Genomic DNA, 18,744 nt, shown 5'->3' on the forward strand with positions numbered 1-18,744 from the left:
CCTCCACAGAGGTCAATGTGCCATCTCTAAAGGACACCCCAATCTGTGTTTGAAAGAAACCACCATCCCACAACCTTCATCCATTGGCCACGGGGGGAACCCCCTACAAGCATCAGGGCACTCCCCACTCCCCCAGCACTCAGTGATTGGGATCTCGCCCTCTCCACAATTTTCGGGGCACTCCCCATGCCACATCACACAGGCATCATCCCAACCCTACAACCACTCAGGGATCAAGGTAACCTCCCCCTAACCATATAATAGGGGAACCCTCACTCGAGGGCCCAGCCCGTCAGGTTGACACTGCCAGGAGGGGGCAAATGGGCAGTGCCCTATGGGCATGTCCCTCTTTCCCAGGGGGCTACACTGATTTTTGCATCCATAGCAGGTTCCTCTCGACTGCCTCAGGTTTTTTCTAAACCTGTTGTGAACCTCGCCAATGTGACAAAGCTTATTACAGGGGAAGCCTTATAATGATATTTCTATTTATCAAAAGGCATTGAAATGAAGTTCCTACTGTTAAGTCAGGGGCGAGGGCTGTCAAAAATTGGGAAATGAGATCTCACTGGTGAGAATTTCATGTTCCAAGTTTGGGCCTGCATCATCACTTGCACTAACTGTAAACACGGACTCCAAATTGCCCCATTAACCAGGATTAGCTTCCCAGTTCAAATCCCCACAACACAAGCCAACAGCTGATCTGCAGAGTGCTACATATAAAAATTACACCAGCAAAATTTTAAGTAACTCATAATGTCCAAACTTGACTTTGTCTCACAGATAGACTATTACCTGCTAGCTTTCCATTTGCTATCATGTTAGTAGCTACCAGTTTTATGGTGCTCTGGGAAGGACCTGAAGAAGTAATGGTGGTAACCAGACAAGCTTTCAGTGAGTCACAGTAATAGCTTGGATTCTCTGCACTCGTTTCCAATAGCAGTTGCACTGCCCTGTCCGTCTGTCAAATGTAAACAGTGAGATTATAAGGTCAGTAAGCATTATTCATTTCATGAAAAGCAAATTTTTTTTGCTTACCAATATTGCTATTTCCTGTTTCTGTATTGGAGTTCCTTAATAGCAAAAATGCTGACCGTAATAAGCTTATTGGGAAAGAAGAACAAATTGTTTGAAATTTAATCCAATTTTAAAGGATTTGATGCAGCATGAGCTCAGCTCATTTTCACCAGCACTGCTGCTGGGTTACATCCATCTCAACTCTCGCAATAAACACCTCCAATCAGGCAACTCAGAGCAAAGAAATATTGCATAATATTTCATTGATTAATTTTACAATAGTTTGATTCATGCACACCTAAAATTAAAAGTATTGTTAATATTGCACATCTCCTACAAGTGCCACGCTTAGGCTCGGATTGTTTGCCGGCGTTCCCTCTGGGGGCAAATAGCGACGCCAGTGGAAAATCTTAGTGGCAAGAAAGGGCAGGAGCATCATTTAAATATTTTAATAAATTTAAACATATTTTAATAAATTTAAATATACTTAAAAGGACTTCCCCACCGTAGGTTTCCCCTATATTAACAATTGCTCTTGCAAAATGTGAAATGTGAATGCCGGGGGTGCAAAGTGTAGCCCTCGTGGTGGGTGAGATGGGACATACCTGGGTAGTATCCTGACACTGTCAGGGTGCCAGTGCTTGGGGTGGGCTCTCTGGGGAGCTCCATGGTTTGGGGGGGGTGGGGGGGGGGGGGAGGATGGAGCAGAATTCAATGCAGATCAATCTATATGCTGCTGCATTGCTAGCATTATCAGGCCCCATTCTGCCAGTGTGACGGCGATAACCACACCTCCAGCTTTTCTGTGCACAGAGTGCCACAGAATCCAGAGAGAAAGCTCAGCTGTGCAGCTGGAGAGTTTCACGCCGGTTTTCTCACCTCAGCCAACAGTGCAAAATTCCACCCTTGTTTCTGCAACACATTATGCTGCTATACTTTGTTGATAACACCCCTGACTGTGATAAAACCGCGTGACCTCCATGCAACTCTCAGCAACACATAAAAGGTTGCAAATTGATTTATTCTTTCATGAGATGTGGGCATTGCCGGTAAGAGTCGATATGCGCAATCTTCTTGGAGATCCTCTCCACTTGGATCCAGCAGTTTGCGGTGTCGATAGTAGTCATGATGTGGATATGCCTGCCCTGAGTGGGTTCGTGATCTGTAGTCCTTTTGGCGTATCCACATCATTGTCCGTAAGGACAGTGTTTGCTGGCCATCCCCAACTGTCCCTGAAATGAGTGGCCTGCTAAATCAGAGGGCAGTTAAGTCTCAAGCACATTGCTGTGGGTCTGGAGTCATGCACAGGCTGAGGTTGCAGATTTCGTTCCTGAAAGGATCTACAGCAATTTGAGATTAGCTTTATATTCCAGATTTATTAACTGCATTCCAATATATTTTATTGTGATTCTTCTAATCAATTCAGTTCTTGCAACTTATACTTTTAATACTTTCATAAGCAAAAAGAAGTTAGGCATTTAGCAGTTCATTAGAAATTATAAATGTATATCGCAGTGATGATGGTCAGGAAAAATGCAGATTTCTTACCTGGCCTAATAACAGCAACTGGTCTGCACATTTCCTTGTATGATCATACGTTGTTCGTTTTGCCTCTTGCAGATTAACTCGCTCAATCTGTGATCTCTATAAATAAAATTAATTTTAAAAGAATTTGCAGAAAGCTGAAAACTGATCATAGTGAAGCCATATTTTAAGAACATCTGATACTGCCTGGGCAAATCATTTATAGAAGCAGGATACTCTCAGAACAGGATATATGTTGATTATTATTTCGGTAAGTGAAAGAAAAATGGGATGTTAAGTAACTGATGTCATACAGGATGCTATCGAGTCACTTTGTTGTATCCCACTACAATCTCACTCTGCCATAAACAGATTGTTTCATTATTAATGCTCCTTTTAAAATTCAACTACAAAGAACCGTGACAACCTCCAGAGTGCCTGTCCTTTTTTTTCCCGTTTTCTGTAATACAATTGTTTGAAACTGCAGAAATATCTGACAGAAGGTTCGCTAGCTTGTCTTTTGGCATGGTGATTAGTTATCAGAAGATAGTTAATAACTCCAGAAGCTACAGCATTTCTAATTTGTGTCAATTCGCACCTTCAGGTGTCATGGGTCTCCCAAGCCAGTTTGAGCATAAAACAAGAACAAAGATTCAAAAAATGAAGAACAAACATCAATGTATACTTCATGTTGCGATGATTTTAAAAGCTGGTAATGTCACATTTCAGCAATGCTATAAAAATGCTTAAGGATCTTCAGAATAAAAAAATGACCTGGACAAATTGAAATATCGGTCCAACGTTTTGGGGATTAGTGTTCTAAATGGAAATGATTGCAGAGCCTCATTATTTTTATGTTAAATAAACATTATTTCAAAAGTCAGTTCAGCAATTTAATTCTGAAAATTTCACCAATGTTCCCATTGTAATCAACTCATTTCATTTTGATGCACAGAACATGTGAATGGTCAATCACGCAGTTGTAATTTTTACAATCGGCACTATGGGGCACTACAACCAATGGGCTATATATTTTAGTGTACCACAATCAATAATTTACACCACAGGGTGACTGAGTTACAGATTTCAGCTATGTATTTAATTCTTTGAGCATCCTACTACATATTTCCCTTTTTACTTTCACCCTAAGTCCTGCAAATCTTTTATTTTGAAATAAGATTGTACAAAATGTGTTAATGTTTTGAAGTATTTTTCCTTTGTATACTTCTAAATCATGACTAGCCTTATAACATGTACTGTTAATAGTACAGAAAACCAAATCAGTGTTAAACTAGGGCAAATCCAAAAATAAAATTAAAAAAATCAAATCCACTGGACTTGGAATGGAGATAAAAGAGTTAGGAATACCTAATTCCAATCTTGAGATCAAAGTCAACATGTATCATAACTCTAATCATCTATCTTTCACAACTGAAATTAGGGAACATTTCTTCACATAAGAAAGGTTGGCAGAAGTTTGGGACTCTCTTCTGCAGAAAGCAATTGATATTAATTTTAAAAGTGAGATTGATAAGTTTTTAGTTAGTCAGATGCATTAGGGATTTGGGACAAAATGGACTGTGGTCAAAAATTAGCCATAATCTTCTTAGATGGTGAAACAGCCTCAAAGGAATAAATATTCCATAAAGAAATGTTTCCATGTTTCAGCTCCATTGCTATGTCTAGTAAAATGTCCTTTGATTTGATATTTAAAATAAAGTGGCCTAGCATATACTAGATTTTGTGAGAGAATAATCTACATTTGCAAGAAGCTCTTCTCAGCTTCCTGAATGGCTTGGTTGTGATTTTAATGTTACCACACATATTAAAAGAAGAGGTTTATAATGGTGCAAAGAATAATCATTAGTTTGTGGATTAGAAGTATTTTAGAAATCCGAAAAGGACCACCAAAAGGTTGATTAAAAAGAAAGAAAATAGAATATGAGAGCAAACTAGCCAGTTATTTAAAGACAGATTGTCAGGGGTTTTACAAGCATGTAAGGATGGGTAGCTAAAGTAAACGCTGGTCCCTTAGAGGCAGAAACAAAGAAGCTTTGAATAAATATTTGATGTCCGTCTTCACAGTAGAAGATTTAAATTAAATGCTAGAAATAAAGAGTAACCTAGAGATTAATAAAAATGAGGAAATTAAGGCAATTAATATCAGGAGAGGAAAAAGTGCTGGAGAAGCTTAAAGGACTAAAATCCAACAAATCCCCAGGAGCTGATGGCCCACATCCTTGGATTCAAAATGAAACAGCTACAGAGATGTAGCTCTGGTACAGATGGCACAATGGTTAGCACTGCTGCCTCACAGCACCAGGGACCTGGGTGCGATTCCTGGCTTGGGTCACTGTCTGTGTGGAGTTTGCACATTATCCCCGTGTCTGCGTGGGTTTCCTCTGGGTGCTCCAGTTTCCTCCCACAGTCCAAAGATGTGCGAGTTAGGTGGATTGGCCATGCTAAATTGTCCCTTAGTATCAGGGGAACCAGCTAGTGTAAATGCATGGGGTTATGGGGATTGGGCCTTCATTGGGATTGTGGTCGGTGCAGACTCAATGAGCCAAATGGCTCCTTCTGTACTGTATGATTCTATGAGATTGTGGGTGCTTTGGCTATGATTTTCCAGATTTCCCTAGATTCTGAAACAATCCCAGCAGATTGGAAGTTAACAAACATAATACTGTTATTCAAGTAAGCAGGAAGGGAGAAAAAAGGATCAGTTGGTCAATTACCCTGGCATTATTCATCAGATAAAGGTGCCCTAATAGCGTCTTAACTATGCACTTATGAAAGTATAGCATAATCAGAATAAGGCAACATGGTTTTAGGAAAGCAGAATCCTGCTGGCCAAATTTATTAGAGCTTTCAGAGAATGTAATGACAATAGTAGATAAAGGAGAACCATTAAATGTAGTATATTTGGATTTTCAAAAGGCAGTCAATTAGGTGACAAATGAAAGATTAATACACAAAGGCTCACAGAGTTGGTAGTGATATAAAAGCATGATAAAGAATTGCTTATCTAGAAGCAGAGTAGGCATAAATGGGGCATTTTCAAACTGGCAGGCTATGGCCTGTGGAGTCCAACAAGGATCAGTGCTGGGGCCTCAATAATTTATAATCTATATTAATGACTTGGGTGAAGATACAGAGTGCAATATATCTATGTTTGCTGAGGATACAATTATAGGTAGGAATGCAAGCTATGCAGTGGACCACATAGAGCTGCAAAGCGATACATACAGGTTAAGCAAGTGGGCAGCAAGGTGGCAGATGGAGTATGATGTGGGGGTACGTGGTTGTTCAATTTGATTAAGAATAGAGTAGCAAAAAAGTTTTAAAAGGCGTGAAACTTGTAAATGTTGATGTTGAGGTATACGCTTACAAATCACACAAAAAGCCAGTATGTAAGTTACAGCAATGCAATTAGGGAAGCAAATGCACACTAGCCTTTATTGCAATAAATAAGAAAACAATTTTGTTTAAACTCTCCCTGTTATATTTACCCCAAATGTTATTAATTAGTTTAACCCACTTTGTTAAAACTTAATACTTTATAGTTTCCTTTGCTTCTTCAAACCACTGCCCTTTCTTTGAACAAATTTAATACTAGCCAACTAATCACCTATCTGCTGTCTTCTGTCACAGCTTGTTTCTTTGGAAATACACCAATCATGTCCATGCTGTTTCCTCCCCTCTCTCTTTAAATGTCCTGGTATGATGTTGCTGATTAGATCCCCTCCACTCTCCTTTGTTTATCCTCTGCCACTTCTCCTACTATCTTCAATCAGGTCCAGGTTATCAATCCCCAGCACTGTTGTCTCGCAGGCTCGTGCTTTCTGTCTCTTGCTGACCTCCTGCTGCCACTATCAACTGAGGTCCCTGTCACTGTTGCCTTTTAGACTCTCTCTATCTTCATAAGCTTTTCTAAGAGATTGGGGTGTGCTTATTGAAACTGGTCAAAAACAGAATGCGGCGATTTGGTCAGATGTCCAAGGGGGAGAAATTTGCTTCATAGATTTTAAGAAAAATCTATGAAGCAAATGACCAACAACAGGGACATTGACATTACTTATGCAGCAGAGGAGGGGGCAAAGACATCCCCATATGAAACTGTTTGTTAGCTGTAATTCATATTACCTGGAAGTAGGAATTTTCACAGAGTATGTCATAGCAAATATCAAGTGGGCTTGCTTGGCTCTCTTGAACTGTACTTGGTGGAATCAGCTCTTTTCCTTTTGAGAAGCTGTACAAATAATGAGCTGCAACAGTCCAGAATTGCAGTTCTGACTCATCACCAAAAAGTCTAAAAGAGAAAAAAGCAGTTGAACTCACTGGGAGGAATCGACAGGACTGAAGATGTTATATTAAGGGGACACTATATGTATATTTATTAAGTGTAGATTCCGCAAGAACAACAAAAATCTCTGCCCATGGTAAAAGTCATCCTTCAAAGGCGGCAACTGTAAGGGAACAGCATTATTTCCTCTCCCGCTCATCCAGTGTTAATAGCAGCTGATACTTGTTTAATGATCATTACACACAGAGATGTCTCAGAGCAAAGATTCACAATCAGGGGTCTGCATGAAGGTTTCAAGAGTCTTGCAATTATTAACCAAAAATACACTGTACTATTCCTGTGCATCATCAATTTCACCATTCAAAAAGCAATTTGTTCTCCATTTCCGGCCCTCCTACTGATAAGTCAACTGTTTACCTTCCTCACTTCCAGCCACACTTTTCTTGGCCTGACAATGCATGTGCAGTGGTAAATGCAACAGCGCCACTGACATTTTCCACTTTTGCAGCCTGTAAACACTTTGCAACAGCATGTTAGTGTTAAGTGTAACAATGTAACACTACAGCTTCGCTTGGAATGGGAAATGCCACACTCCTTGGTACTCAGTAACCAGTGCTTTGATTTGCAGGTGATTCAGTCACCTCACAGAAAGGAACAAGAAGTTAGGAAGAATTTAGGGCAATGCTGAGCATCAGTTTATCATTAAGGGGTCCTTCTCTGTACAAGAACCCTATTCAATCATCTGTGGGAAACACAATAAGTCACATATAAACAAACATGAATGACTCTCAATGTAGAAATTAACAGGGGAATTAGTTTCAAATATTTCATAACTTTAACTATCATCCTCTTTACAATGTAGATGTTGTATTTTTGATTTTCTTCTGTAAGGTTTCAAAATATACTGGTGAAAGTGATCATTCCACTGGAGTGTGGTGGAGCACACTAGCTCTGATGTACAGGGACACAGGAGGAAGTTTGTTAAAGCCATAATGATAGGGGGATTCAATAGTTAGGGGAATAGGTAGTGTTTGCATAACCTCAAATGTCATTCCAATGTGTTGCCTCTCTTATGCGTGTGTCAAGATGTCACTGAATGGCTGCAGAGTACTGAGGGGAAGGGATGAACTGCCAGCATTTATGGTCCATATGAATACCAAAAACTGAGAGAGAGAGAAGTACAATGTTGCACAGATTGATTTCAGTGGGCTAGGAAAAAACTAGCAAGCAGGACAACAAAAGTGGTAATCTCCTGACTGCTGCCAGTAACGGGGTGCACAAATCACCGAACATGGCTGGGTAGCTTAAAAAAGCAATTCATAAAGCATACAGGATTCTGGGCTGTATAAATAGAAACAGTACAAAAAAAGGAAATTATGATCAACCTATATAAAACATTGGTTCAGCCTCAACTGGAGCACTGTGTCTAGTTCTGGCCACCACACTTTGGGAGGGATGTGAGGGCATTAAAGGGGGTGCAGAAAAGATTCACAAGTACAGTTTCAGGGATGAGGAATTTCAGTTACGAGGATGAATGGAGAAGAGAAGCTTGAAAGGAAATTTGATAGAGGTGTCCAAAGTCATAAGGAATTGAGACAGAGCACAGAGGAAGAAACTGTTTTCATTGATGGAAGGATGGAGAACCAGAGGACATTGATTTAAGGCGATTGGCCAAAGAAGCAATGGTGATATGAGGAAAAGTATTTTATGCAGCAAGTGGACAGGATCTGGAATGAACTGTCTGAGAGCCTAGTAAAAGCAGATTCAATGGACGTCTTCAAAAGAGGATTGGATAATTATCAGAGGAGAGAATGTTTGTAAGGCTACAGGAAAAGGTGGGGAGTGGAACTAGAAGAGTTGTAGAGAGCTGGCATGAATATGATAGGTCATTTGCATCGTAACCTTTCTAGAATAACTTTGGTAGGGGCAAGGAGAGGTTGTTTTACTATGCTTTTAGGATCCCACTAAAGCAGATTTGTAGAAGCAAACAAAACACTGCAGGTGCTAATTTGGCAGATGTGGTAGGTGGAACTGATGACCAGTTCTGATGAAAGGCCGCTGACCTGAAATATTAACTCTCTTTCTCCCTCCCTATTGACCTGCTGAGTATTTCCAGCATCAGAACTGATTATTGCTGTTCAGCACCAGCAACAAATATCACATTAAGTCAACAAACAAAAATATACTTTTAATTGCTTAATTAAATTTCATACAGACAGACCATTTACGCTGTGCAAGGAATCTGTGGAATTTTTGTAGCATCAGGTCAGGGCCTCAGAGTACCTGAAATGATGTTGGAACCTGAGCCAATACCAACAGAGGGGTAAGTAATAGAGGGAAAAGGCCCAGGAGAAGGTAGGTCACAAGGCAAAGATACTGAAGGAGGAAAGTCCTGATATTGAAGTCATAGCAGAATTTTGTTGAATGGTGTTTTACCCTGGGGCATACTAAGTATGTTTGGTGTAGAAGTGGGGATTGTGGAGGGGATGGTTTTGTATGCATTAAAGGTCAGTGTGTGTCTGTGGGCATTGATGCATAGCGTGTGATTGTGCGAGTTGCCAGGAAAACAAAGGTAGTTTTAAGAGATTTATATTTGTATTGTATTAGAAATAAGGCATAATTTTAATTTAGTGTTTCTGCATAAAGAAGGGTAAACTATAGTTAGATTCCTCTAGACCAAGGTATTTGTATGTGTGAGGGTCTTGGTTTCAATTCAAACTGAGCTGCTATTGTGCTTCGAGCAGTTACAGCATGGTAAAATAAACAAGTTAGCAGAAGCATGAGACGGTTGCTTAGCAATCAGGGGCAAGGCAGCTTTTAAAGTAGAAAGGTTTTTTCAATTTAGTTTAAGCTAAATTTGTTTGCAGTTGGAGATAGGGACATCGGGGAACTAACGTCTCTCAACTCTGTCAGAAGAAAAACTGAACAAGAGAAGGAGGCTGCAAAAGGTAGGCTTCCCACAGAATCAGGTAAAGTCCAGACAACCAAGGAATTTGAACAGAAAAAAATGTCTTAAGAAGACTGAGGTTAAGGGAACAGAGACAAAGAAGCTGAATCAGGTATTGTTCAGGAGAATTCTAGGGAAAGGCAGACAAAGTAATGTGATGGAAAGAGACAGCTGCAGTAACCAGATATGAAAGCAGACTTCAGAGGTAAATCAGAGGTTTGGTACCATCTTAATACTGGGGATCAATAGTTAAAGCAACTGTGAAGACAAAAGAAACCTGAAGGGGGGAGGTGCAAAACCTATAATTGAATCTTTAACGGACACCGCTGAGGGAAAGCATTGTTTAAAATATTTTGAAGTGTGTCTTATTTTGAAAGCAGAATTTAAAATCATTCATGTGGAAGCCAGAATTCAGTGACTCCAGGTGACTCACAATATAAGAATCATCTGGAGGGATTCTGAGGAGAAATTCAGAGACATTCACTTGGATTCAGAGCAGATTGTGTCTAATCACGACCAGCTTGTGTGTTTAAAGGGACAGGGTGCTACTAGGCCATTTTGTAGCTTAACATATACTTTGTAATCCACAATAACCTTAAAATCTGTGCACATTGGTGATGATAAGGGGTGAGCAAAGGAGTATTACACCATTATCTAATTTCTCATGTTTAATAAATGTGTATCTCCTGTTGTTAAAACTAATTAGCAGTCTTCCATATTTTCTAAAAAATAGAAGTTATGGTCTTTGGAGCTAGGGTTCCATTCTGCCATCCATTCATAACACCAAATGGGATCATAACGGATTGGGGGCAAGTATTACATGCTCTTCAGTGTAAGTTATGTGTGTGGGTGAGTGGGAACGATGATGACATTAGTTGGGTGTATCATACTCTGATGGGGCATGTGAATGCATGTGTAAGAAGGGAAATAATATGTCCTTACTGCCTGGAATATGGCTGATCAGTGTATCTTGCAGTGAGGAAGGAAAGCATAATCAATATCAAATGGTTCAGCACCTACTAGCCAGTTTCAGACAGAAAAATCAAAATCTTGGCCCTTCTCGAGCAGCAACATCCTTGTCCAGGTGATTAGACTGTGTCCTCATGCAGTATGAGGATAATATATCGCTTGTGAGGATAATATTCCTTCTGTGCCTCATTTTGGAAGTTCATTGCAGAGTCAGCAGTTTCAAGCTCCACACAGGAGTCGAGCACTCAATCCAGGCTGAAAGTGCAGGACTGGTGCAATGATATAGATGTTCTTTTTGGCCACACGTTAAACCAAAGTTCCAGTGGCCCTAATGGGATGGGCGATTCCCACTGCATCACATTAAAAAATTGAGGGCATTTCTCTTGATCAACCAACACCATGCAAAAAAAAGGATAATTATTTCATCACTGCTAGCTGGGCACAAAATGAATAAGGCCATAAAACTAGGGGGATAAAAATGAAAAGATAATATATTTAACATAAGAACAAAAGAAATAGGAGCAGGAGTAGGCCATCCAGCCCTTCGAGCCTGCCCCGCCATTCAATAAGATCATGGCTGATCTGTCGTGGCTCAGTTCCACATTCCCGCCCTCTCCCCATAACCCTTAATCCCCTCGCTTATCAAAAACCCATCAACCCGCGTCTTAAAAATATTTAGCGAGGCAGCCTCCACCACCTCAACGGGCAGAGAATTCCAGAGATTCACCACCCTTTGAGTGAAGAAGTTCCTCCTCAACTCCATTCTAAACCGTCCCCCCTTTATCTTGAGGCTGTGCCCCCTAGTCCTACTGTCCTTTCTGAGCGGGAAGAGCCTCTCCACCTCTATCCTATCCATCCCATTCATCATCTTATACGTCTCAATGAGATCTCCCCTCATTCTTCTAAACTCTAACGAGTACAAGCCTAGTTTATTCAGCCTCTCCTCATAGCTCAACCCCCTCAACTCTGGTATCAGCCTAGTAAACCTCCTCTGCACTCCCTCCAAGGCCAAAATATCCTTGCGTAAGTACGGCGCCCAAAACTGCACACAGTACTCCAGCTGCGGCCTCACCAATGCCCTATACAGCTGCAGCAAGACCTCCCTACTTTTATATTCAATCCCCCTTGCTATGAAGGCCAGCATCCCATTAGCCTTCCTGACCACCTGCTGCACCTGCAGGCTGGGTTTTTGCGACTCATGCACAAGGACCTCGAGGTCCCTCTGCACCGTCGCCTGCTGCAGTTTTTCGCCCCGTAAGTAATAGTCCTTCCTACCATTATTCCTGCCAAATACAGAATATACAGAACACATACAGAATCTTGACAAGAACCTAATTTAAGAGTATTGTGAACAGTCTAGTTCAATTATAGAAAGGATATAGAAACACTGGACAAGGTGTGAAAAAACTTTACATGGATGACCCCAAATCGTTTGAGATTGTATTTATCAAGAAAATTGAACAGCTCTTTGCTGTAGAAAAATCTAAGGGGTGAAATGATAAAAAGTCTTTTATGAAAGGGTAAATGAAGAGAAAGCATTTTCACTTATTTGGGGGGGGGAATGTACCACAAAACTGTGCAGAACATAAACACTAGCATGAACCAGTTGGATGTTATATGTTCAATGTTATAACATCTATACAATTCTATGCAAGATCAAAGTGCACAAGAAATAACAAGTCGCAATCAGACAGGATGCCACTGGTGACCTTGAACACTACTGTTTTGCAGGGTGCAAATGGCTAAAAGTGGAGGGCAGAATTGAAGGTGGCAGGCATCTTAAGTAGTCTAACGTAGTCCTAGTTACCTTGCTACGAGAGAGCATCTCTGCAGCAGCTGGAACTCTGGATCTAGAAGAAGACATCGGATGTCACTGTAAAGAAAATAGACAGTATTTACCTTAACATATACATACGTACCATCTAGAAAGACAAGGACAGCAAGCACATGCGATATCACCTACTAGTCCCTTCCAAGTCACCTACGTTACATGAAATATTGCCATAGAAACAGATCACCATTCATTCATTGCTGCAAGGTTTAAATCTTGCAACTACCTAAATAATAGCACCATGGGAGTATCTGCACCACATGGACTACAGAGGTTCAAGAACATGGCTCCCATCACGTTCTCAAGGCAATTAGGGTTGGGCAATAAACATTGGTCATGCCAATGATGCCCACATCCCATAATCAAATTAGCAAAATACAAAAGGATGGGATTTCTGAGGTGTCAATATATACACTGTTAGGTTCACATTTTAAATAAAACAAGTTACGCATTTCAATTATGTAGTAGAAAACCTTTTTTAAAATAAAAATCCTACTTACTTTGATATAGAGTTCAATTGCTCCAGCATAAGCAATTTTACATCTTCATTTTCTGAATACTGACTGCAGGAAACAGCAGGTAAGATAGTGAGGGGTAGTCCACCATTCAATATACATTGCTGTCGCTTTAACAATAAACAATACAAACTTCAAAATGATAGAAAACTAAGGAACAGAGAAATTATCAACTCTTAATGGCTTTAATAATACCTTAATATACATATGTTACGTAAGCATACTTCTTTTAAATTATTAAGAAGCTTAATAGCACTATACAGTCAGGCAACATATTGACTTCCCTTTAAATATTTGTTAAATTGTCTGACCAATTTTGAAATGAAAAGGTTAGGATTGTTACAGGTACATACATTTGCATAATATCCAACGAATATTGTTCTTTCCATGGTTGGTGCAACAGGAAAGCTTTCAACACAAGACAAGATCTGGGAAGTAGGAGATACGGACACCAAAGAAGATCTACAAAAGAAAATGACAAATAAGGTAAAATTACAAATAATCTATTCATCCTCCCTAAATCACCACATTCATATTTTTGATTTGATTTGTCACATGTATTAGCATACAGTAAAAAGTATGGTTTCTTGCATGCTACACAGACAAAGCATACTGTTCAAAATGTTAGAATGTTAGAAAGCAAAATGTTAGAATCCGTCATTAAGGAGGGAATTGCGAGGCATCTTGAAGGGAATTGCTTGATAGGGCAGACGCAACACGGTTTCATTAAAGGGAAGTCGTGTCTGACAAATTTACTGGAGTTCTATGAGGATGTGTCTAGGGCGGTGGATAGAGGAGAGCCGGTGGATGTGGTCTTTCTGGATTTTCAGAAGGCGTTTGATAAGGTACCTCACAAGAGGTTACTGCAGAAGGTCAGAGGACATGGAGTTGGGGGTAGGGTGTTAGCGTGGATAGAGGATTGGTTGTCAAATAGGAGGCAGAGAGTGGGGGTCAATGGGTGCTATTCGGATTGGCGGTTGGTGACTAGTGGGGTGCCCCAGGGGTCGGTGCTGGGGCCTCAGCTATTTACCATTTATATAGATGATCTGGAGGAGGGAACCGAGTGTAGGGTGTCGAAATTTGCTGATGACACCAAGATTGGGGGAAAGGCAAATTGTGCGGAGGGTGTGGAGAGTCTGCAGAAGGATCTAGATAGGCTGGGCGAATGGGCCAGGAAATGGCAAATGGAATTTAATGTTGGCAAGTGTGAGGTGGTCCACTTTGGTAGGAAGAATGGTAGGAAGGACTATTACTTACGTGGCGAAAAACTGCAGCAGGCGACGGTGCAGAGGGACCTCGGGGTCCTTGTGCATGAGTCGCAAAAACCCAGCTTGCAGGTGCAGCAGGTGGTCAGGAAGGCGAATGGGATGCTGGCCTTCATAGCGAGGGGGATTGAATATAAAAGTAGGGAGGTCTTGCTGCAGCTGTATAGGGCATTGGTGAGGCCGCAGCTGGAGTACTGTGTGCAGTTTTGGGTGCCGCACCTGCGCAAGGATATTTTGGCCTTAGAGGGAGTGCAGAGGAGGTTTACTAGGCTGATACCGGAGTTGAGGGGGTTGAGCTATGAGGAGAGGCTGAATAAACTAGGCTTGTACTCGTTAGAGTTTAGAAGAAAGAGGGGAGATCTCATTGAGACGTATAAGATGATGAATGGGATGGATAGGATAGAGGTGGAGAGACTCTTCCCGCTCAAAAAAGACAGTAGGACTAGGGGGCACAGCCTCAAGATAAAGGGGGGGGCGGTTTAGAACGGAGTTGAGGAGGAACTTCTTCACTCAAAGGGTGGTGAATATCTGGAATTCTCTGCCCGTTGAAGTGGTGGAGGCTGCCTCGCTAAATATTTTTAAGAAGCGGGTTGATGGGTTTTTGATAAGAGAGGGGATTAAGGGTTATGGGGAGAGGGCGGGAAAGTGGAACTGAGCCACGACAGATCAGCCATGATCTTATTGAATGGCGGGGCAGGCTCGAAGGGCCAGATGGCCTACTCCTGCTCCTATTTCTTATGTTCTTATGTTCATAGAGAAGGAAAGGAGAGGGTGGAGAATGTCGTGTTACAGTCATAGCTAGGGTGTAGAAAAAGATCAACTTAGTGCAAGATAGGTCCATTCAAGACTTTCATTGCAACATGATTTTAATTAGTTGCCAAGCAATTATCCACGTAAGAACTATCCGTGAAAATTTTGTTGGGAGTTATGTCAAGTTAGATGAACAATAGGAATTGAGTCCTGGTTGGAAGAGCAGCAAGTAATTGTGGAAAATGAGGAAGAAAATTCAGAAGGCACAGAAATTGGCTGTTTAACCAGTCGAGGCAATGACATCTCTGAACAAAGAAAGGGATAAGGCAGGCAAGCAAGTTAGAGGAAACTTTAAAACAGAATGATTTTGGAATATAAAATATATGAGAAGAAAAAAAATTATCAAGTACAATTCAATAAATACTAACGGAAAGATATGGACACTCTTGAGCTACGATTGGGGAAAAAAGGTGTCAGGTCTAGGTCAGAAAAACAGACAGCTGAGTTTAGTGAGGAAAGATTGTAAAACATATACAATCATAGATCTGATCACAGCATAAAGTGCAAGAAAAATCAAAGGGATTAACAGCCATGATAAACAAAGATTACAAATACTGAAAAGGTTTACATATAGAACAAGGATGTTCCCTTTTAAAATCATACAATTTCTAGTGGCTTAAAAAAAATGCATCTTCATGAGGAACTTTAAAAGTCACTCATTACACAAGTACCTTGCAAGTACAAAAACATCACTCAAATACAGCAGAGACTCAGGGAAAAACTCTAGTGCACTTAAAAGTTAAATAAAATCTACAGCATAAACCTAGTATTTCCTTTGAGTGTAACTAACTGCCTCTGACCAAAGCCTGAAAGGAATGAATTAAAAGATAATGGTAGATGTTTTGTTGTAGTGGTAGAGTTCTATCACCAGGTGGAGTTCAGACTGCATATCAGGAAAATGAATAACATCGTATGATGAGAATTAACATCCTTCAAACTGCTTATTGCTATTTGACTCTGCAATAATTATGGCCAGCTATGCATTATTCATGAACATAAATAACATAATTACAACAGCCTTTCAGCACTTAAATCATAATGGATGACAATTTTGTAGTTTAGTCAAAGAACATGAAGAAATAGAACCATAGAAAAGTTACTGCACAGAAAGAGGCCACTTAGCCCAACATCTCTGCAAAAAGAGCAAAAGAAGGCATTAGCTGTCCATTTTAATCCCATGTTCCAGCACCTGGTCCATGGCTTTGCAGGTTATAACGCTTTAAGGTGCTGATCCAGAATCTTTTAAGTGGATTGAGTCTTTCAGCCTGAACCACCAAGTTGAGCAGTCTATTCAGACACCACCATCGTCTGAGTGAAATTTTTCCTCATGTCTTCTCTAATCCTTCCACCAATCACCTTAAATCTATAATAAGTTATGATTTTGTATTTTTCCATTACTGTTAACTAAAAACCACATTTGTCAGTACATGAAAGCAAATATTTAATTTATTCATCCATAGAATGCAAATGCAACTGGCAAGGCCTCTTATCTCTTGCCCGTCCTTATAAAATTAGTCAGTCAGTTTGATCGAGCTGAAGTATTTTGATAGTCAGCACCTAAAATCACTTGAGTTCAGTGTTTCTTCTCAGTACCTATTATCTTAGAGGAAAGTGTACCTTTATAAATACACCATCACAATGCCCCACCTTAAGACTAATTTCTGCTGCCAGTGCAACTAAATTCTGTGCAAGAGAATGTCGATTCTTCAGCACTTTAGAACCATAGAACACTATGGCACAGAGACAGGCCTTTTGGCCCTTCTTGGTTGTGCCGAACCATTTTTCTGCCTAGTCCCACTGACCTACACCTAGACCATATCCCTCCACACCCTTCTCATCCGTGTACCTGTCCAAGTTTTTCTTAAATGTTAAAAGCGAGCCTGTGTTTACCACTTCATCTGGCAGCTCATCCACGCTCCCACCACTCTCTGTGTGAAGAAGCCCCCCTTAATATTCCATTTAAACTTTTCCCCCTTCACCCTTAACCCATGTCCTCTAGTTTTTTTCTCCCATAGCCTCAATGGAAAAAGCCTGCTTGTATTCACTCTATCTATATCCATCATAATTTTATACACCTCTATCAAATCTTCCTTCATTCTTCTAAGCTCCAGGGAATAAAGTCCTAACCTATTCAACCTTTCTCTAACTCAGTTTCTCTGACAAATTTACAACCCCGTTGTAAACCTTCTTTGCACTCTTTCAACCTTATTAATATCCTTCCTGTAATTAGGTGACAAAACTGAACGCAATACTCTAAATTCGGCCTCACCAATGTCTTATACAACCTCACCATAACATTCCAACTCTTATACTCAATACTTTGATTTATAAAGACCAATGTTCCAAAAGCACTCTTTACGACCCTATCTAGCTGTGATGCCACTTTTAGGGAATTATGTATCTTTATTCCCAGATCTCTCTGTTCTACTACACTCTTCAGTGTCCTACCATTTATCTAGTATGTTCTACCTTGGTTTGTCCTTCCAAAGTGCAATACTTCACACTTGTCTCCATTAAACTCCATCTGCCATTTTTCAAGCCATTTTTCTAGCTGGTCCAAATCCCTCTGCAAGTTTGAAAACCTTCTTCACTGTCCACTACTCCTCCAATCTTTGTATCATCAGCAAATTTGCTGATTCAATTTATCACATTATCATCCAGATCATTGATATAGATGACAAACAACAATGGACCCAGCACTGATCCCTGTGGCACACCAGCAGTCACAGGCCTCCACTCAGAGAAGCAATCCTCCACTACCACTTGCTGGCTTCTTCCATTGAGCCAATGTCTAATCCAATTTACTACTTCTCCATGTATACCTAGCGACTGAACGTTCCTAACTAACCTCCCATGCAGGACCTTGTCAAAGGCCTTACTGAAGTCCACACAGACAACATCCACTGCCTTCCCTTCATCCACTTTCCTTGTAAACTCTAATAGATTGGTTAAACATGACCTACCACACACAAAGCCATGTTGACACTCCCTGTCCATCCAAGTATTTGTAGATCCAATCTCTTAGTACTCCTTCCAATAATTTACCTACTGCTGACGTCAAACTTACCATTCTATAATTTCCCAAATTACTTTTTGAGCCTTTTCTAAGCAACAGAGCAACATGAGCTATCCTCCAGTCATCCGGCACCTCACCCGTGGATACTGACATTTTAAATATATCTGCCAGGGCCCCTGCTATTTCAACAGTAGTCTCCTTCAAGGTCTGCGGGAATACCTTGTCCGGTCCTGTGGATTTATCTACTCTGATTTGTCTCAAGACAGTAAGCACCTCCTCCCACTTAATCTGTATAGGTTCCATGACTTCCCTACTTGTTTGCCTTATTTCCGTAGACTCCATGCCAGTTTCCTTAGTAAATACAGATGCAAAAAGCCCATTTACTATCTCCCCCATTGCTTTTGGTTCCATACAAAGCCGACCACTCTGACCTTCAAGAAGACCAATTTTATCCCAATTTCTGTAACATATTATTCAATGATTTATTCATTTTTTTTTGAAGAAATGTGACTTTATTAATTTATTAGACAAAAAACACAACTTTAAAGAG

At 40.5% G+C, this 18,744-nt stretch overlaps 1 protein-coding gene across 1 annotated transcript in view; it reads right to left on the reverse strand.

Moving 5' to 3' along the window:
• wdr11 (WD repeat domain 11) overlaps positions 1–18,744 on the reverse strand; it is a 117,387-nt gene that overhangs the window by 17,454 nt on the left and 81,189 nt on the right. Inside the window, exons 20-25 of the mRNA XM_080205739.1 lie at positions 13,457–13,565; positions 13,089–13,151; positions 12,565–12,630; positions 6,682–6,847; positions 2,563–2,658; positions 793–958 (exon numbers count right to left, since the gene is read on the reverse strand). Coding sequence (XP_080061865.1) covers positions 793–958; positions 2,563–2,658; positions 6,682–6,847; positions 12,565–12,630; positions 13,089–13,151; positions 13,457–13,565 — 666 coding nt within the window. The remainder of the gene's footprint in view (positions 1–792; positions 959–2,562; positions 2,659–6,681; positions 6,848–12,564; positions 12,631–13,088; positions 13,152–13,456; positions 13,566–18,744) is intronic.

The sequence above is a fragment of the Carcharhinus amblyrhynchos genome, chromosome 17 (genome assembly GCF_965287045.1).
Source record: "Carcharhinus amblyrhynchos chromosome 17, sCarAmb.v2.hapA, whole genome shotgun sequence".
NCBI classification, from domain to species: domain Eukaryota; kingdom Metazoa; phylum Chordata; class Chondrichthyes; order Carcharhiniformes; family Carcharhinidae; genus Carcharhinus; species Carcharhinus amblyrhynchos.